Genomic DNA, 14,574 nt, shown 5'->3' on the forward strand with positions numbered 1-14,574 from the left:
TGCAGTTCCTTAGAGATGTTGTCAGTTACATAAGGCGAGTAGCAGATTTCCACGCATGGAGCTCTACGCCAGCAAAGTCAACCAACTCCAGGAAGAGCCATCTTTGATTAGATTTGCAACCGTACGGCATCTTCAAGTCCACACAGACAATGACTCTGCCGACGGGCAATTTCCAACGCCGGGCACCCGCTACCGAGTGAGACAAGCCTATACAACGCAAACCTGCAGGTGGCCGGGGCGAAAACGCTCTCCCTCCCGCCCGGAAACGAACGACCACCACCTCCACGAGAAATCGCGGCGACAACACGTGCAGGCGTTCAAGCCACCCTCCGTCGCAAGCTCTTCATCATCCATGGGTCATCAGCGCAAGGAATGACTCTAGACCAAGTCCGTTATCCGCTCCGAATCGCCAAGGTTGGATGATGGGACGGAGCAGTCGCGGATGACCCGGCATTCGGAGCTGGGCGCAGTGTGGTCTGCGTCATTGCCACGGAGAAGCAAACGTAACCGGATCTGAGATTTCTCTCGCCGTGACAGATGCTAAGCTTCTTGCCCCGTGAACTTTGCTGTTGTAGCTGCCCAGCTGTGGCACAGCGCAGTGTGTAGCTGAGATCGCGAGATTGTCGAATGAGAACGAGTAGACGGTTTGACAGCTGCTTAACCTACGGCGACGACGGACGCTCGGTAAGGTAGCTGGCGAAGGCACCGCCTCGTGGCCCGCGGTGCCGATTAAGCTTGAGGCTTGACACTTGTGGCGAGACCCGTGAAGAAACCAACGTTTTTGGATCCGTATCCTTTCCTTTCAGCTGGACCAGCCTCGATGGCGTTGGGTGAAAGCATGGCACAATGCTATTCTTATCCTTTGACTCACTTACACGATATGCTGGCTGCGGCCGTGATTTCTGTCGGCACCAACGCCGTTGACGATGCTATTGAAATCATGCAACTTGCATGTCCGCCGTTCGCGTATCTCAAAAGAGTCACCTAAAGGAAAGGCATGCCTGGGCAGTTGGCCTTCACCGGCGCACCCAGCGCGCTGGAATGTTCCCTGCCTTCCCCCCCTGCCCTTGACCAGCCTAACCCTGTAACGAAAATAGAAAACCACTCAAGAGGCCCTGTCCGATTCGTCCCCGCCGCTACCGAAAACACACACAGCAACGTAGAGGCGCCTTTGGGTCCCGTCCGTGCTACCCCCCACCCCCCACTAACTCTAACAGAGACCTCCCTCGGCCCCCAAATCGCGATGCGGGCTCCGATGCGCTGCACATTCCAGACGCGGGTTGGGTTCTGGCAGCTGAGGGAGATGGCGAGCGCGACGGGGTGGGAGGGCAGTCCTGTCTTCTCTTGCTCTCAGCTGACCTGCCGCGGCCATGGGTGTGTAACGTGTGAAGGAGAATTGGCGACTTTTGGGGTGATGTCATTGCTGCCCCTCCTACTTCAATATTAGATTACACGATGAGGCAATCTTATGTGAGGTAGTCAAAGAGTTGACATCAATCAGGCGTGATGTTCTTCATATTAGATTTTTCTTGCAGCTCATGATTGTCTGTGTCTCCAAAGCTATTGCCATCGTCATCTTCTCAATATTTGTCATTTAGTCCTCTTTCTCAACAGTACCACGACTTCATCATTTTTCAACGTGCTTTATTTGTTCTCTCATAGACTCGTGATAAACATGACAACAACCCACCGACCGCGACATCAATCACCAACTTTTCCTCTCACCGACACCCACCAACCAACGCCTGTTATAGAACCTTCATCACTAGGCTGCCAAGAATCATATCTGACCACAGAACCATTCTCGACACTCTAGGTCTCCAGGATGGATATTATGTGATTACAACTCCTCCGAAGCAGACTCGGTCTCGTTGACCATGGCGCTGAGGGGTCCGCGCTTGACCATGATACTCATGATCTCGTACAGAGCGTCGGCAGCGGCCATGGTGGTGTGCTCGGCGTTGGTGTCGTACGCAGGCTGTGTAAGTCGACATGTTAGTCTCAGTTTCCGCTACAAACGTTTCAATGCCGTGGGGAAAACTTACAGCGACCTCGACGATATCCGCAGCAATCAGATTGAGGCTTTCAAGTCCACGCAGAATAGTGCGAAGCTCACGAGTAGACCAACCGCCAGTTTCAGGGGTACCAGTAGCAGGGGCGACTGCACAAAGCCGGTCAGCATGACTTGTTCCTTTACACATCAAAACACGAAGCACTTGCCCACTTACAGGCGGGGTCGAGGGTGTCAATGTCCAGAGACAGATAGACGGGGTTCTTGGTGCCGACGCGGTCGATGATTCTCTTGATGATGCCATCGGTGCCGATGGTGTCGATCTCGCGGGCCTCGACGATCTCGAAGCCGCAGTAGCCGTCGTTCTCGTAGTCGCTGGGGCCGCTGAGCGTGGTGCGGATACCGGCGTGGATGTTGGAGTCGTTGCGGAGAAGGCCCTCCTGGGAGGCGTGGTAGAAGTAGGTGCCGTGGTTGATGCTGGCGACCTCGGAAGGCGAGCCGCCGAAGACCTTGGGGCGCCCTGACTCTGTTTAGCATCCAGAGAGCGATTCATCTGCTGAAGGTACTCACAGGTGTCGAGATGGCTGTCAAAGTGGATGACGGACACGGGACCGTAGGCACGGTTGATGGAGCGCAGCAGGGGGAGGGTGATGGTGTGGTCACCGCCGAGGGTGATGACACGGGGCAGCGTCCGCGAGTTCTTGGCCGGGCCCTTCTTCGCCGCATCCGTGGCAGGCTTGCGGGTGAGGATGTTGAAGTGGCCCTCCTCGATCTGGTGAAGAGCCCAGGTGTTGTCATAGCTATTTCGATGTAAGTATAAGCGGGGAGAGTGCCAGAAGAAACATACCTGGTCACGGGGATGTCGCCACAGTCGAGGACGGTAGCCCAGCTGTTGAAAGGGTTCGTGTCCAAGGGGACGTTGTAACCTCCGCTTGAAGAGAGTCAGTGATGATGTTGTGATGATGCCCTCATATGGATCTTACTAGAGGTTCAGGCGACGAGAGCCTTGACGGATACCGGAAGGTCCGAAACGAGCACCGGGGCGGTAGGAGGTACCAGTGTCGAAGGGAGCACCTTTCCAAAGTCAGCGTAGCTCCAGTAACCGGCAATGAACGACGTGCTTACCAATGAAGGCAATATCGTACTGGACGTTGCCCTGCGCCAGACACGGCTGGTAAGGCAAACGACCGAAGGTGGAAATGCCCGAGAACACAGAGTCGGCCTGGAATTGTCAGTGACGTGATGTAGACACACATGCTTTTGCTCTGCGCACCTGAGTACCGCCATCACCCGGCAGAGTGTTGTACCAGAGAGACTGGTGAGGTCCAGACATGGACTTCTGGTCATGGTCTCCGTGGCCGTAGACGGTTGCCGTGAGGGCAAGGGCGAGAAGACTCCGGGAGATCATGTTGCTGACGGTCGATTGGCGCGAATCTTTGTCAATGGCTACAATAGTTCAGGCAGAATTTCGTGCGGGCGAAGACTGAGCTTTTAAAACAGAACTCTCGGGTAGCTGCAAGGTCCGAGAGATTCTGGAAAAGATTGGCCGTCGAGCTCGACAGCTCTTTTCCACGCATGGAGGCCCAGTGCAGCATTACGCAGGGACTGGAACCAGCTCCCAGGCTTATCGTCTACGGATTGGCCACACCGACAGAAGGTCCCTGGGACGGGACTGGTCAATGGACATCTTCAGATGCATCTCCATGCAAACGTATTGACGTGTTCATGTTAGGTAAAGGCGAACCCATGGAAGAGATGCCGGGCTAGATGCGGGGCAGAGATAAAGCTCCCTCCTTCATGAGGGTCATGATGCTTGCAAGATCAGCGCAGATGCTTGGTTCAAGCTTTCCATTGGGTTTGCAAAGTCAATTCTGCACTCCGGACGGAGACCCCAGGCCAAACACTCGCTTGAGCTCATGGCAGGGTTGTGCCGACCAAGGAGGGCCGGCGGCGAGGTTCTAGCTTGAGAGGATAGAGGACGTCCCGACGGTCTGTGGACGATCTGGACGCTCTGAATGGTATGAGTAAGGCGGGGTCGCTCTGGAGTGTTGTCGGTGTTATGATGCAAACTATGATAGAGATAAGCCGGAATGGGCTCCAGAGATGCATGTTCTGCAGGGCCGCCGGTTGGGTGTTGGAGAGAGCCATGGAGTCGTTACAGCACAACCTTAGCTCCGCGGGGAACGCCCGTCACATTGGTAGAGCCAGGCATGAAGCAGCCAATGAAGATGGCTTCGAAATGTTCATGAGTCGTTGAATGTGCAAAGAACCGTCTGTTTGGCGTCCTTGTTGAAGGAGATGCATTGTCGAAGGCTCCTCAGACTTGGAGGTCCTGTCGATGACGTGGGGCGTCACCCACGCGGGGCTGATAAGATAAAGCTACGCCACGCTAGCACATGCAAGCTGTGCTGAGCGCTTACCCGAATAGGGAAACGGGGAGCAACCGCCACCTTGGGGCCGTCTGCTCTATCCCATGCGGTCGGCGACAGTTCGCCGTGATAAACATGAAGAATTCGGCAGTGGCCAAGAACCGGAGCCGTAGAGTAGATAAGACTGTCGCCGGCCCCAGGGATCCTGTAACTAGGCCCTCTCTTCAACAGCCGTATGTCCTTACTCTTCACGTCGCTCGTGTGTACTGGCTACGGCCATGGCCATTGGTCGGCTCGCCGAAGTCGCAGCAGCTCTCTACCACCACTCGAAACCTCCGACCCCGACACGGCAACCACCTAGCAAAGTTGAGCAGGCTCTTCTTTTTGGCTTGTGAAGACAGATTTCCGCCCGGTCCGGTAGCTCAAGAAAGGAAATTTACTGGGCTCCTGCGGACCGAAGGGGCCGAGCTTCACGGGAGCTTGGGCGCCCGGACCCGCGGGTGCTCCGCTCCGGAGGCTTTTACGGGCTGAAACCAGACGTTCCGGCCGGCTGAGTGGACACAGAAAACCCGCAGAGACACATGGAATTAAGCTGACAAGCTTGACTCGAGAAGCTCGTTGCGCAGCGAGCAATGCAAAAGTTTCGAGTAAAACCTTGACGCAGGGTCGAAGCAAGACCTGAATCGGCGGGTTCGTGGCAGCGCCGGGCAAGCTCTTTATTGGCGACCGGGACAAATCCCGTGTTCCGATGAGGTGTTGATCTGGTGCATGGCAGGGGCGCCGGTAGATCCGTCTCGCCTCGTATGCTCTTGTGCAGCCACTGCAGTGGTCCTGTTTCTGAATCTGCGGGTGGTTTCATGCAGGAAGCCAAAGAAGAGCGCTGATTGCTTCGCCCTTTGCAGGGCTCGTAGGCAGTTCTCATCTGTCTCGGAGCAATTTACAATTTATCGGACGCCAGTTGTGGGCGAGGGAGGGAGAGGGAGAGAGGACGCGGGCCGAGGCAGTGCCGAGTGACACTTCGCTTCCTCCTCGCTCCTTATACGTGGCTCCGACACTGGTAGCATTTCTGTGTGCATCGGTGTCGTGTGCTGCGACGACGAAAGCTGGTGGTAACAGACTGCACCGAAGGTACTTTGAGGTAAGGTAAGGTTAGGTAGGGCGCGTGGCCAGACCAGTCGGAGAGGGGCATGTGTGAAGGATGGAGATCAAAGACATGAAGACGGCCCTCTCCGCCGGCCGGTCCAACCGGAGCAGAGCAGGGTGAGAGAAAGAGAGGGAGGAAGAGCAAGAGGAGGATTGGGGGGGAGACAGAGAGACGGGCGAGGGAGGAGCCGGGTTGGGTTGGGTTGGGGGAGAAAAGAAGCTGGTTCTGCGGCAGAGGGGTCAAAAGTTGGCAGTCAGTTGGCACGACTTTGCAGGAGAAGGAAACTACAGCCGCAGGACGATGCAACCACTAACGGGACGCAGCCTATGACAGCACGGCGTGGGCCTGGAGCCGCTGGAAGAACGAGCAACGGCCCCGCTTTGCCCGGCGTCCTTCAGCGCTCGCAGCGCATTCCCATCACGCTACGACGCGGTCGAGTGGTGTTGCCGTTCCTCATTCGGCCCCCCTGGCGGAGCTACTGCTGCTTGCTACACGTATCTTCCTTGTAAGGACTGCAGAGGGAGTTAACAGGAGATGCGAGGGCAAAAAATAATTGTGCGGTGCGCAGGTGGACGAAACGAAGGCGCCTGGTTGGCACTTATTGAGAGGCAAGGTATCCGGACGTAGGAATGGAAGGGATCTTGGCTTGCAACGGGCGATGCTAGATGGACCCTTTGATCGGACATTCGTTCCCTGCCACCCTCTTTTTTTTTCTTGCTTCCACTTTTTGTGCTTTTTTCTTGCAGTTCGGGGCTGCTCTTACATACGCCGAGTCGAGGCTTGGCCCGGGCTTGGAAGTCCCAGATCCACTGTTCTCTGAGGTGAGTGACGCTTGCTGGAAATGCGCAGCAGGTCACCTGGCAAGTCCACTTGCTGTTTGCCAGTCATGTTGGGCATCTTTCTTTGGTATGCTATCCTTGGCCGGGTCGTATGGAACACCGTGAGGAGGACAGAATGCCCCACGCTCCCACGCACTTTTAGAATCGAGACAGGAAGGAGAAAGGGAAGAGGTAGGGAAGAGGTATCTTGACAGCTCTGGACGTAGGGAAACACCCAGCAAGACGGTCGTGACCTCACCTTGTTGCGTCCCGCTAGCCTGGATGTGCTCTGTACGGTCTACCAATGAGGCACCGCCAACCTGCTGCTGCTGAATGTTCGTACCCGGACTTGTCCTTGTACTAAGGTAGGTAGGTGTACCTTACCCTCATCACCACCAGCTCTGCCCACCGCAGGTAAGGTAACTTGCACCAACCCAGGTCCAAGACCTGCCGCATTCTCTGCTGCTACTGCTGCCCACCTTTGACCACCTCAGACAGGACAGACCTAAGAAAGAGCACTTCTTTTTTCTGCGTCAGACCCTTTCCCGTCCTGCCAATCATCCTTCCCGTCATTCTTTTTTCCAACTGTTCGTCCGCCTCCATCGTCTCAACCTCCTGAAGCCGTGTGCTGCACCAAAATAGCGCCAGAGTCCGTCCGCATCGTCGGGGCCCTGGATTTGCTTCCGCTCCTGCTGCTGCTGCTGCTGCTGCTGCTCCTTTTCCTTGCCTCGACTAGCACGCGCTGCTTCTCAGCTTTAATCTCACCTTTCATCCCGTCTCGTTCCTCTCCTTACGTCGGTCTGTGCGAACAAACAACCCGATCGAATCGATTCGCATCGCGCTCCTTCATTCGGCTCATGCAGCAGCGACTGTTCATCCGCACTTCTCAGAACAGACCCTGCGCCTGCATCGTGACCGACCAACTGACACCACTTTTCGTTCCCCTCGGACTTCGTCTCCTCTTCCTCTTCTTCTTCAACCACCGCTGTGTCCGTCTTATCCTCTCGCTGGATTGAACCACTGTCGGGCTCGTGTTCCGTCTCATTGTGTCGGCAATCGTCCTTCACTGCTACGACCTCTTCCCGGGGGTGCGGCGTTGGACCAGACCCTGACGCGATTCGCCAACGAAGTCGTTCTGTTTCAATGTCTCACACGTACCCTTGAGACTTTCGCCTCACCCCGACATCCCTCCCCACCACGCAGTACGCACTGCGACCTTCGTACTTTACCCGCCGCCTCGCTCTCCAACTTCTTGTTTGCAACCACTGCCACACCCTCGCGCGTCGCAATCACCTTCGCCTACCTATGAACTTCACTCTACCCAGCATGCAAATGACCTTCGTCCGCTCAAAGCCTCGCACCGCATCATAACCTGCGACGGGTTAATGTGTGTGCATTTGGCATGCATCGCCAGCCTGCAGACCGCAACACACACCGATAGACGCTTGCGAAAATGACAGCCGCTGCTAATTCAAAATCATCAACCATGGCAGCGCGACCTGCAAACTACGCCTACGGCTCGCCAAATGGCACCTTGGCAGGACAGAGAATGTTCAAAAAGCACAAAGTGCTTCCGCATCCAAGAAAGCAACCCAGCGAAACCCAATCATACGAAGTCCAGTCGACTCCCAGAAGATACGGTTCCCTCACAGACAGCCCCGTGTCGCAAGCAGATGCGTCGCAACGCACCGCTTCCCAAACCTTGAGGCATCAGTCGAGGCGGATAGGAAGCGGTCCGGATCTACCTCCGACGCCTCCTTCCCACTCGCGTACCTCGTCAAGCACTCACTCGATCCCGCCTCCGAGCCCGTCTCCCGAAAATGTGTCGCAAACGCCAACCACTTCAGCGCGTGCGCCTGCGACTCCTCCAAACCAGAAGAGCCCGCCCACTCCAGACGTAACACCTCCCCAGCCTGTGACACGACCCAAGGCTGTACGACCGAGTCCGATGGATCGCACAGTCTCTAAAGCGACAACAGCGACTGCTGAGTCTCGGGCCGAGTCGTTTCGAACAGCCAGAGAGGAGCCGTATTCTTCGGAGGAAGACGACTTGCAGTCGACCGTGAGACCCAACGCTTTGTCGGCAAGAACATCATCTCAAAATACCGTCCGGCATACGTCTGAACCCCAAACGAAACCGCCGGCTCCAGTCGGCCTTGGCCTGGGTCTGGAGTCACCTCAGGAGGAGGAGCTTCCAACGCCTAAGGCGAAGGGCGACTTTGGCACTTTTGATGGAGAGTGGGCCTCGAACAGCGAAGTCGAACAGGAATGGGACGATAATCTTGGAAGAAACGTTACGGTAAGAAAACGGCGCCAGACACCCGAAAAGGCATCGGATAAGGAATCTATGATCGCGTCACGCTACGAACCGCGTCGTGAAAAGCGCAAGGTCGAGATTTTTGAGGATCGCGTCGTAACTCCAACAAACGCTACAAGGGCAGTTCGAGCCATGTCTCGCGGTGACAGAGCTACGTTTTATGCGCCTAGTGAAATTGCCTGGTCAAGAACACCAACCACCGAAGCTTCTGTCAACGCAGATTCCCGCAGGTTTTCAGGCATGTCCGCCAAGTCGACAAAATCGAATGCATCAACGGTGGTGGAAGCAATCTTGGTAGATGCTCCTGCCATCCCCCATAGGCGGCAGACCCTGAGGCATGTGCGAAAGCAAGTGGGACTACGAGATTCTGGATCAGACCTGTCTCCTCTGAGTTCTGCGGCGAACTCATCTGTGCAGATTGAAGAATCGCCGAGACGCCCCAGACCTTTGGCTCGTCCCACCGACGCTCGAAACAACAGCTATGCATCGAACACGACTTTCAACTCGATATCGAGCGGCAGGGCGCGCAAGGAAATCTGGAAGAGCGGTGCTATCCCAGTTGTCGTTGTGCCGGATCGACGATCGTCTGTTAAGTCCAAGTCGAGCAGAACACCGTCACTTCGGTCAACCAGCAGTCGCCGGTCCAAGCGAAGCCCCAGTCTGAGCTCAGCAACTCGCGCTAACGGGTCGCGAACAACTACCGACTTGCCGACGCCCATCTTTGACCGACCCGGCCGGCGAAGCCGGACCTTGTCGGAGTCTGACGGGTCGGACCAACGTACGATCGACTACCCTCCAGTCATTCCCAAGCGTTCTTCCTCCTTGTCGGCCCCAACAAGCCGCAATACCTCCCGCGCAGGCTCGCTCACCGCAGAGAGTTTAAAGGCTCAGAGCGCTTTGCTCAATCAGCAATCTGGACATGAAACAAGAGCACCCGCCCTGACCCTTCAGAGGGCTCAGTCTTCAGAGACAGACAACGGCCACCATCATCGGGACCACAAGCACAATGTCGACCACCATGGAGACCCCTTCTTTGGAAAGCGGCTGGACGCACACAACACACCTTTCTCCGCAACCTCAGTAGAGACCAACGGTACTGCCCCTGAGGTATCAGAAGCAAAGGCTGTGAGCCTCTATCCCCACCAAAACTCATCTGTCCTCGTTGTCAATCATTCCAACAAGCCTTCGGAGAGCTCAAGCACTGAGTCGTCTCAGACGGATTCGGAATTCTTGAGACCGCCTCAACGACCGACAATCACCACCACTGGCCCAGACGGCGAGGAGGGCTTCATGACTCCTCCGCAGCAGCGTTCCGTGGATGACGTGGATTCTCCGTTGCGCAATCCACGCGCCGCTCCACCGGTACCTCCATTCATTCCGCCGGCGATCCAGTTCATTCCTGCTACTCCCTCGGGTCTTACGCCTCATCACGAGAGACAGCGAAATATGGGCAACTACTTTGAGACCATGGTCGAAGAAGAGCCTCATCGGACCGGATCGATTGTGCGACGGGCGTTGACGCGAAGACGGAATTCGGAGACGTATCCACCAAAGAGCGCCAGACCTAGCCTTCTCACCCGAACCTTGTCCCTGACTAGGAGAGGATCTCTTTCTAGGTCGTCACATAAGGACGAGTCCTCTGTGGAAGTACCATGCTCATGTCCGGAGTGCGAAGGACCTCCGCCTGAGGATGGTCGTCTCCATCCTCATTGGCGTCCGGCCTACTCCGACCCGGAGGATGACGTGTGGGAAAGAGAAATGGAAGACGAGCCCGTCAGTCAGGTTTACCGGTACCCTCCGATTGACAACCGTCCCCAGCCTCCTCGCAGAAGGATCAGCGAGCGCGTGAGGAAGACTTTCGCAATTCTGCCTAACCGTGATGAGGGCCTTTCCTACTCTCCCCCTAGTCCGAATGAGCCGGAGCGCCGCACGATTCGCCGAACAGACAGCGGCAACCTGCGGGTTATGAGACGCAGGAGCAGCTTAGACTCTCTTCGCGACCAGTCGGACGACCCGCCGCCTTACGACAGTCAGGATGGCGATGGCCGAAGCGGGACAAGGGGCGAGGCAGGACCGAAAAGGAGACGACGCTTCTCACTCTCGGGCACGCTGGAGGGGCTGCAAAACATTCCGCGCCAACTGAACGAGCGTAAGCGCGAAAAGAGAACGCAGGAACTGCGACAGAAAATCAGTGGCCCACGCGAAGTGCGAGACGGTGTAGGTGAGGTGATACGGCGCAACACCTACCGCGAGATGCACCAACAAAGGCACTCGCCGTCGACCAACTTTTGATCTGCCAAATGATCAACACCAGCCACCAAGCACTTTGCTTGGGGCACTTATACATAATATTATCAGGAAGGAATACCAAGGAGGGGCAGAAGGACATCATGACCGCTACGAACGATATCATTACGACTACAGGAACTTTTATGACCAAGAACGATACTCTTCACGAATCACGTGGTAGATATTTTCTCTTTCGGGAACGGTGTTGACTTTGGGAGCTCGGAACGTCTATGATGATTTGGCTGGGATGGGTGTTCCGAGAACGATGGAACCACCATTGCTGTATCATATAGAAATTGCCCAAGAAGATACCATTTTGCAAGGGCGATGAACCCTTTGGCGCTCTAGTACAAACGTTCCTCTTTCGCGATGATGAATCTGATGTGATTGGTATGAATAGTCATCTACCGTGCCGTGCCATGAAGTTTTGCCCCTAAATATGTGACGCCTGAACACCATCCTCTACCCAAGAACAAACAAGCCTATCTACGAGGAAATGATGGCCTTGCGATCATCTCTTTTCCTGGCCCGGGGGTGCGCTACCAGGAGGGAACGCGCCTGGAGGTGCTCCAGGGAAGCCGCCGGCACCTGGTGGCGGCATGCCGGGGAACTGGAAGTTGGGCGGGGGCAGAGAGCCCGGTGCGCCGGGAGGCGGGAAAGGAAGTCCTCCCGGGGGAGGGAACGGCAAGCCGCCGGGGGGCATCGCTCCATTGGGACCGCCGGGGAAGGGGGGCATGGGCGGCATTCCGCGACCACCTGGACCGGGAGCTGTTGTCGCAAGCATGTCAGACGCGTGTTGTCGACGATGGCAATCGTAGTGGGAGAGGCGGGACTTACGAGGAATCATTCCCTGAGGGAATGGGGGCGCGCCGGCGGGCATGCCGGGGAAGGGCGGCGGTACACCTCCAGGGAAGGGGAAGGGCGGCGGGAAGGCCTGGCCCGGCTGGTTCTGCGGCAGCATAGGGTTGTTGTGCGCTTGGCCTTCGGCGGCGTAGGACGAGGTGATGGAGTCGATGACGGACTGTGCCTTTTCATGGCCGATTTCTGGAAGAAGAAAACTCCTGTGTTAGTCGTTTGCTCCAAGTATCGCGAGGCCGTAGATTTGGGAGGAGGGCGGGAAACGTACGTTGGTAGTAGTCGACGACGTTGCGGAGGTGGTTTCGACCGCTGTTGTGCGCCTTTCGCACGCTCATGGAGTCGTGCGTCAGGTAGACGTCGCAGTAATCGCCTAGGCAATCTCGTTAGTCGATGTCGGAAGATTCGTGCGATCGCGAGCTGTTGCTTGAACATGGGGTGGACCTTACAGAAGACTGCGAACCTGTTAGCTTTGGTTCTGACGCGCGACGGGATGAGAGGTGATGGAGAGCTTACACTTGGGCATCTTTGCGGTTGGATGTGTTCCGAAACGAAGGACTCGACGGTGGTTGATGCGGACGGAACAAAAGTATTGTTCCTCGAGACGAGCGCGCGTATCGTCGCATTCAATGGCGGGCGGGCTGGAGAAAGGAATACAGGCCCCAGGTAAATGCGGCGCGCCTCAGAGCGCCACACCAGCTTTGCTTGCTTGCCAGTACAGAAAAAAAGCTGCGAGGCTGGCCAATCATTCGGAGCTGCCAAGTGCACAAGGCTGCCCCTCTTCTCGGCGGTGATTGGCCGTGCGATTAACCTATCCCCATGGACAGGGGTATCTGAGTGGCCCAGGCTCTCGAACGCGACAGATTGCCAAAAAATCCCCAAAGGGTGTGTGCATGGTTCCTTGGTACCACTTGTCATGGGCCTAGCTTCTCCTATCGCCAGCGTTGTCCACTACCTCAACCTCAGGGAGCTCTCACCACCATCTTGACAACCTCCCACCGCTCGACCTCCCCCCTCCCCCTCCCGGGAACCGCAAACGAAACCCACCGATCCGAGTCGTTCGTCCCTTTCTTCTTCGTACAGATTGCACACATACAACGATGGCGGCCACGAGATCATTGCTGCGCTACGTGTGCGGCCTCGTCCTGCTCGCATGCTGCGCCCAGGCGCTGCGCTTCGACCTGCACGCCACGGGCTCCCACGAGGGCAAGAAGGAGCGATGCATCCGTAACTTCGTCGCGAGAGATACGCTGGTCGTCGTCACGGCGACTGTCGACGGCCACAAGGGTGACGGCATGGTCGTCAACATGCACGTACGTGGTCTCAAGGATGAAGAGGGCCCCTCTCTCGACTGGGGGTGCTGGTTCAATTGGATCGGCGCTCAAGGAGGGAGAAAGGAGGAACCCCTCTTGAAGCTCATTTGGTAGCATAGAGAAAAGCTGACATGCGGTTCGTGTGATTACAGATCAGAGATGCTGTTGGCAACGACTACGGAAAGCCCAAGGATATTGCAGGCGGCGAGAAGCGCGTTGTCTTCACCTCCCACGCTGACGCTGCCTTTGACGTCTGCTTCGAGAACCTCCTGACTGGATGTACGTGGAACCCCCCTACACCGTCCTATCGACCCAGCCATCCCCATTGCTCCCCCGCTGCTACATGAAGGAACTGAAGCTGATCCCTCCCACAACAGCCGGCCGCAGTGGCTCCACGAGCCGCCACATCGAGCTCGACATCGACATCGGCGCCGACGCAAAGGACTGGAACGCGATCCAGGCGACGGAGAAGCTCAAGCCCGTCGAGGCGGAGCTGAGGCGCATCGACGAGCTCGTCAGCGAGATCAACACCGAGATGGACTACCTGCGCGCGCGCGAGCACAAGCTGCGCGACACCAACGAGAGCACAAACACCCGCGTCAAGTGGTTCGGCATCGGCACCACCATGATCCTCGTCGGCCTCTGGGGCTGGCAGATCATGTACCTGAGGGCGTACTTCAGGTCCAAGCATCTCATCTAGAAACAGATCGCGCCATTCCTTGTTTCTGGGCGACGCAGGCAGGGCTGTTTGTCTGTGGGCTTGCCTAAAGAACAAAAAACAAATTACGAAGTTTACAGAAGAATATCCGCGTTTTTGCCGCGGGTGGATGGTGATGATGGAGTCAAATGCGATGCAACGGGACGGGCATCAACTCACCTCGAGGGTTTCCGAGAGTGTTGTAGTGTATACATACCATGTTCACCATTTGAAAAAAAGTCATGAATGATTACGGACATCACATACCGAAAGGACCTCATCATCGTCATCAGAGCAGTCTTGTGCCACATGAAAATAACGTTCATTGCCATGGCTTGGATAAATTCACTGACCTCCAATCACCCACCAGCACTCAATCTGAACTGAAGTCCTTGTAAGTGATCCAGGGTCATCTACAGACAATCACCGATGCCAACCAGAGGTAGAAGAATGCTGAGCTAGAAGCAAACAGCAGAGAAAAAATTGGGTATTGTTCGACTGCCAAAACTCCCACTTCGTCCAGACGCAATCTGTCTGTTTTATCATGCCGCCGCCGACAGGAAAGAAGCCCTGCCTTCGCCCTGCCCTGCCCTGCCTTGCCCTTCCCAGCGCCAAGCCATGCAATAACAAGAATCGCGTCGAAAGTAACATGTCTTGGTAAAACAGTTCCCCGCCCATCAAAGGTTTCATGAACAAATCGGAAAGGAGCAAGTCCCTCTCCTTTCCTCCGCAGCCACCGTGCCAATCATTATCTCGTCATA

General features: G+C 56.1%; 4 protein-coding genes across 4 annotated transcripts; 2 read left to right on the plus strand and 2 right to left on the minus strand.

Moving 5' to 3' along the window:
- Window positions 1-1,840: 1,840 nt before the first annotated feature.
- Window positions 1,841-3,419, minus strand: CGGC5_v006039 (putative agmatinase 1; the record flags this gene model as incomplete). Its single annotated transcript, XM_032033610.1, has 8 exons — window positions 1,841-1,978; window positions 2,046-2,161; window positions 2,229-2,531; window positions 2,582-2,811; window positions 2,859-2,942; window positions 2,995-3,085; window positions 3,137-3,233; window positions 3,285-3,419. The coding sequence occupies 8 exons, from the start codon at window positions 3,417-3,419 to the stop codon at window positions 1,841-1,843; spliced, it is 1,194 nt and encodes a 397-aa protein (XP_031887301.1).
- Window positions 3,420-7,828: 4,409 nt separating this feature from the next.
- CGGC5_v006040 (uncharacterized protein) lies at window positions 7,829-10,951 on the plus strand (the record flags this gene model as incomplete). Its single annotated transcript, XM_032033612.2, has 1 exon — window positions 7,829-10,951. The coding sequence occupies one exon, from the start codon at window positions 7,829-7,831 to the stop codon at window positions 10,949-10,951; it is 3,123 nt and encodes a 1,040-aa protein (XP_031887295.2).
- A 508-nt stretch (window positions 10,952-11,459) lies between these two features.
- Window positions 11,460-12,329, minus strand: CGGC5_v006041 (U1 small nuclear ribonucleoprotein C; the record flags this gene model as incomplete). Its single annotated transcript, XM_032033614.1, has 5 exons — window positions 11,460-11,716; window positions 11,786-11,992; window positions 12,075-12,176; window positions 12,253-12,258; window positions 12,320-12,329. The coding sequence occupies 5 exons, from the start codon at window positions 12,327-12,329 to the stop codon at window positions 11,460-11,462; spliced, it is 582 nt and encodes a 193-aa protein (XP_031887144.1).
- Window positions 12,330-12,903: 574 nt separating this feature from the next.
- ERV25 (Endoplasmic reticulum vesicle protein 25) lies at window positions 12,904-13,816 on the plus strand (the record flags this gene model as incomplete). Its single annotated transcript, XM_032033615.1, has 3 exons — window positions 12,904-13,116; window positions 13,269-13,395; window positions 13,494-13,816. The coding sequence occupies 3 exons, from the start codon at window positions 12,904-12,906 to the stop codon at window positions 13,814-13,816; spliced, it is 663 nt and encodes a 220-aa protein (XP_031887171.1).
- Between the last annotated feature and the right edge of the window lie 758 nt (window positions 13,817-14,574).

The sequence above is a fragment of the Colletotrichum fructicola genome, assembly GCF_000319635.2.
Source record: "Colletotrichum fructicola Nara gc5 chromosome Unknown KSG_Nara_v1_contig03, whole genome shotgun sequence".
Classification (NCBI taxonomy): Eukaryota; Fungi; Ascomycota; class Sordariomycetes; order Glomerellales; family Glomerellaceae; genus Colletotrichum; species Colletotrichum fructicola.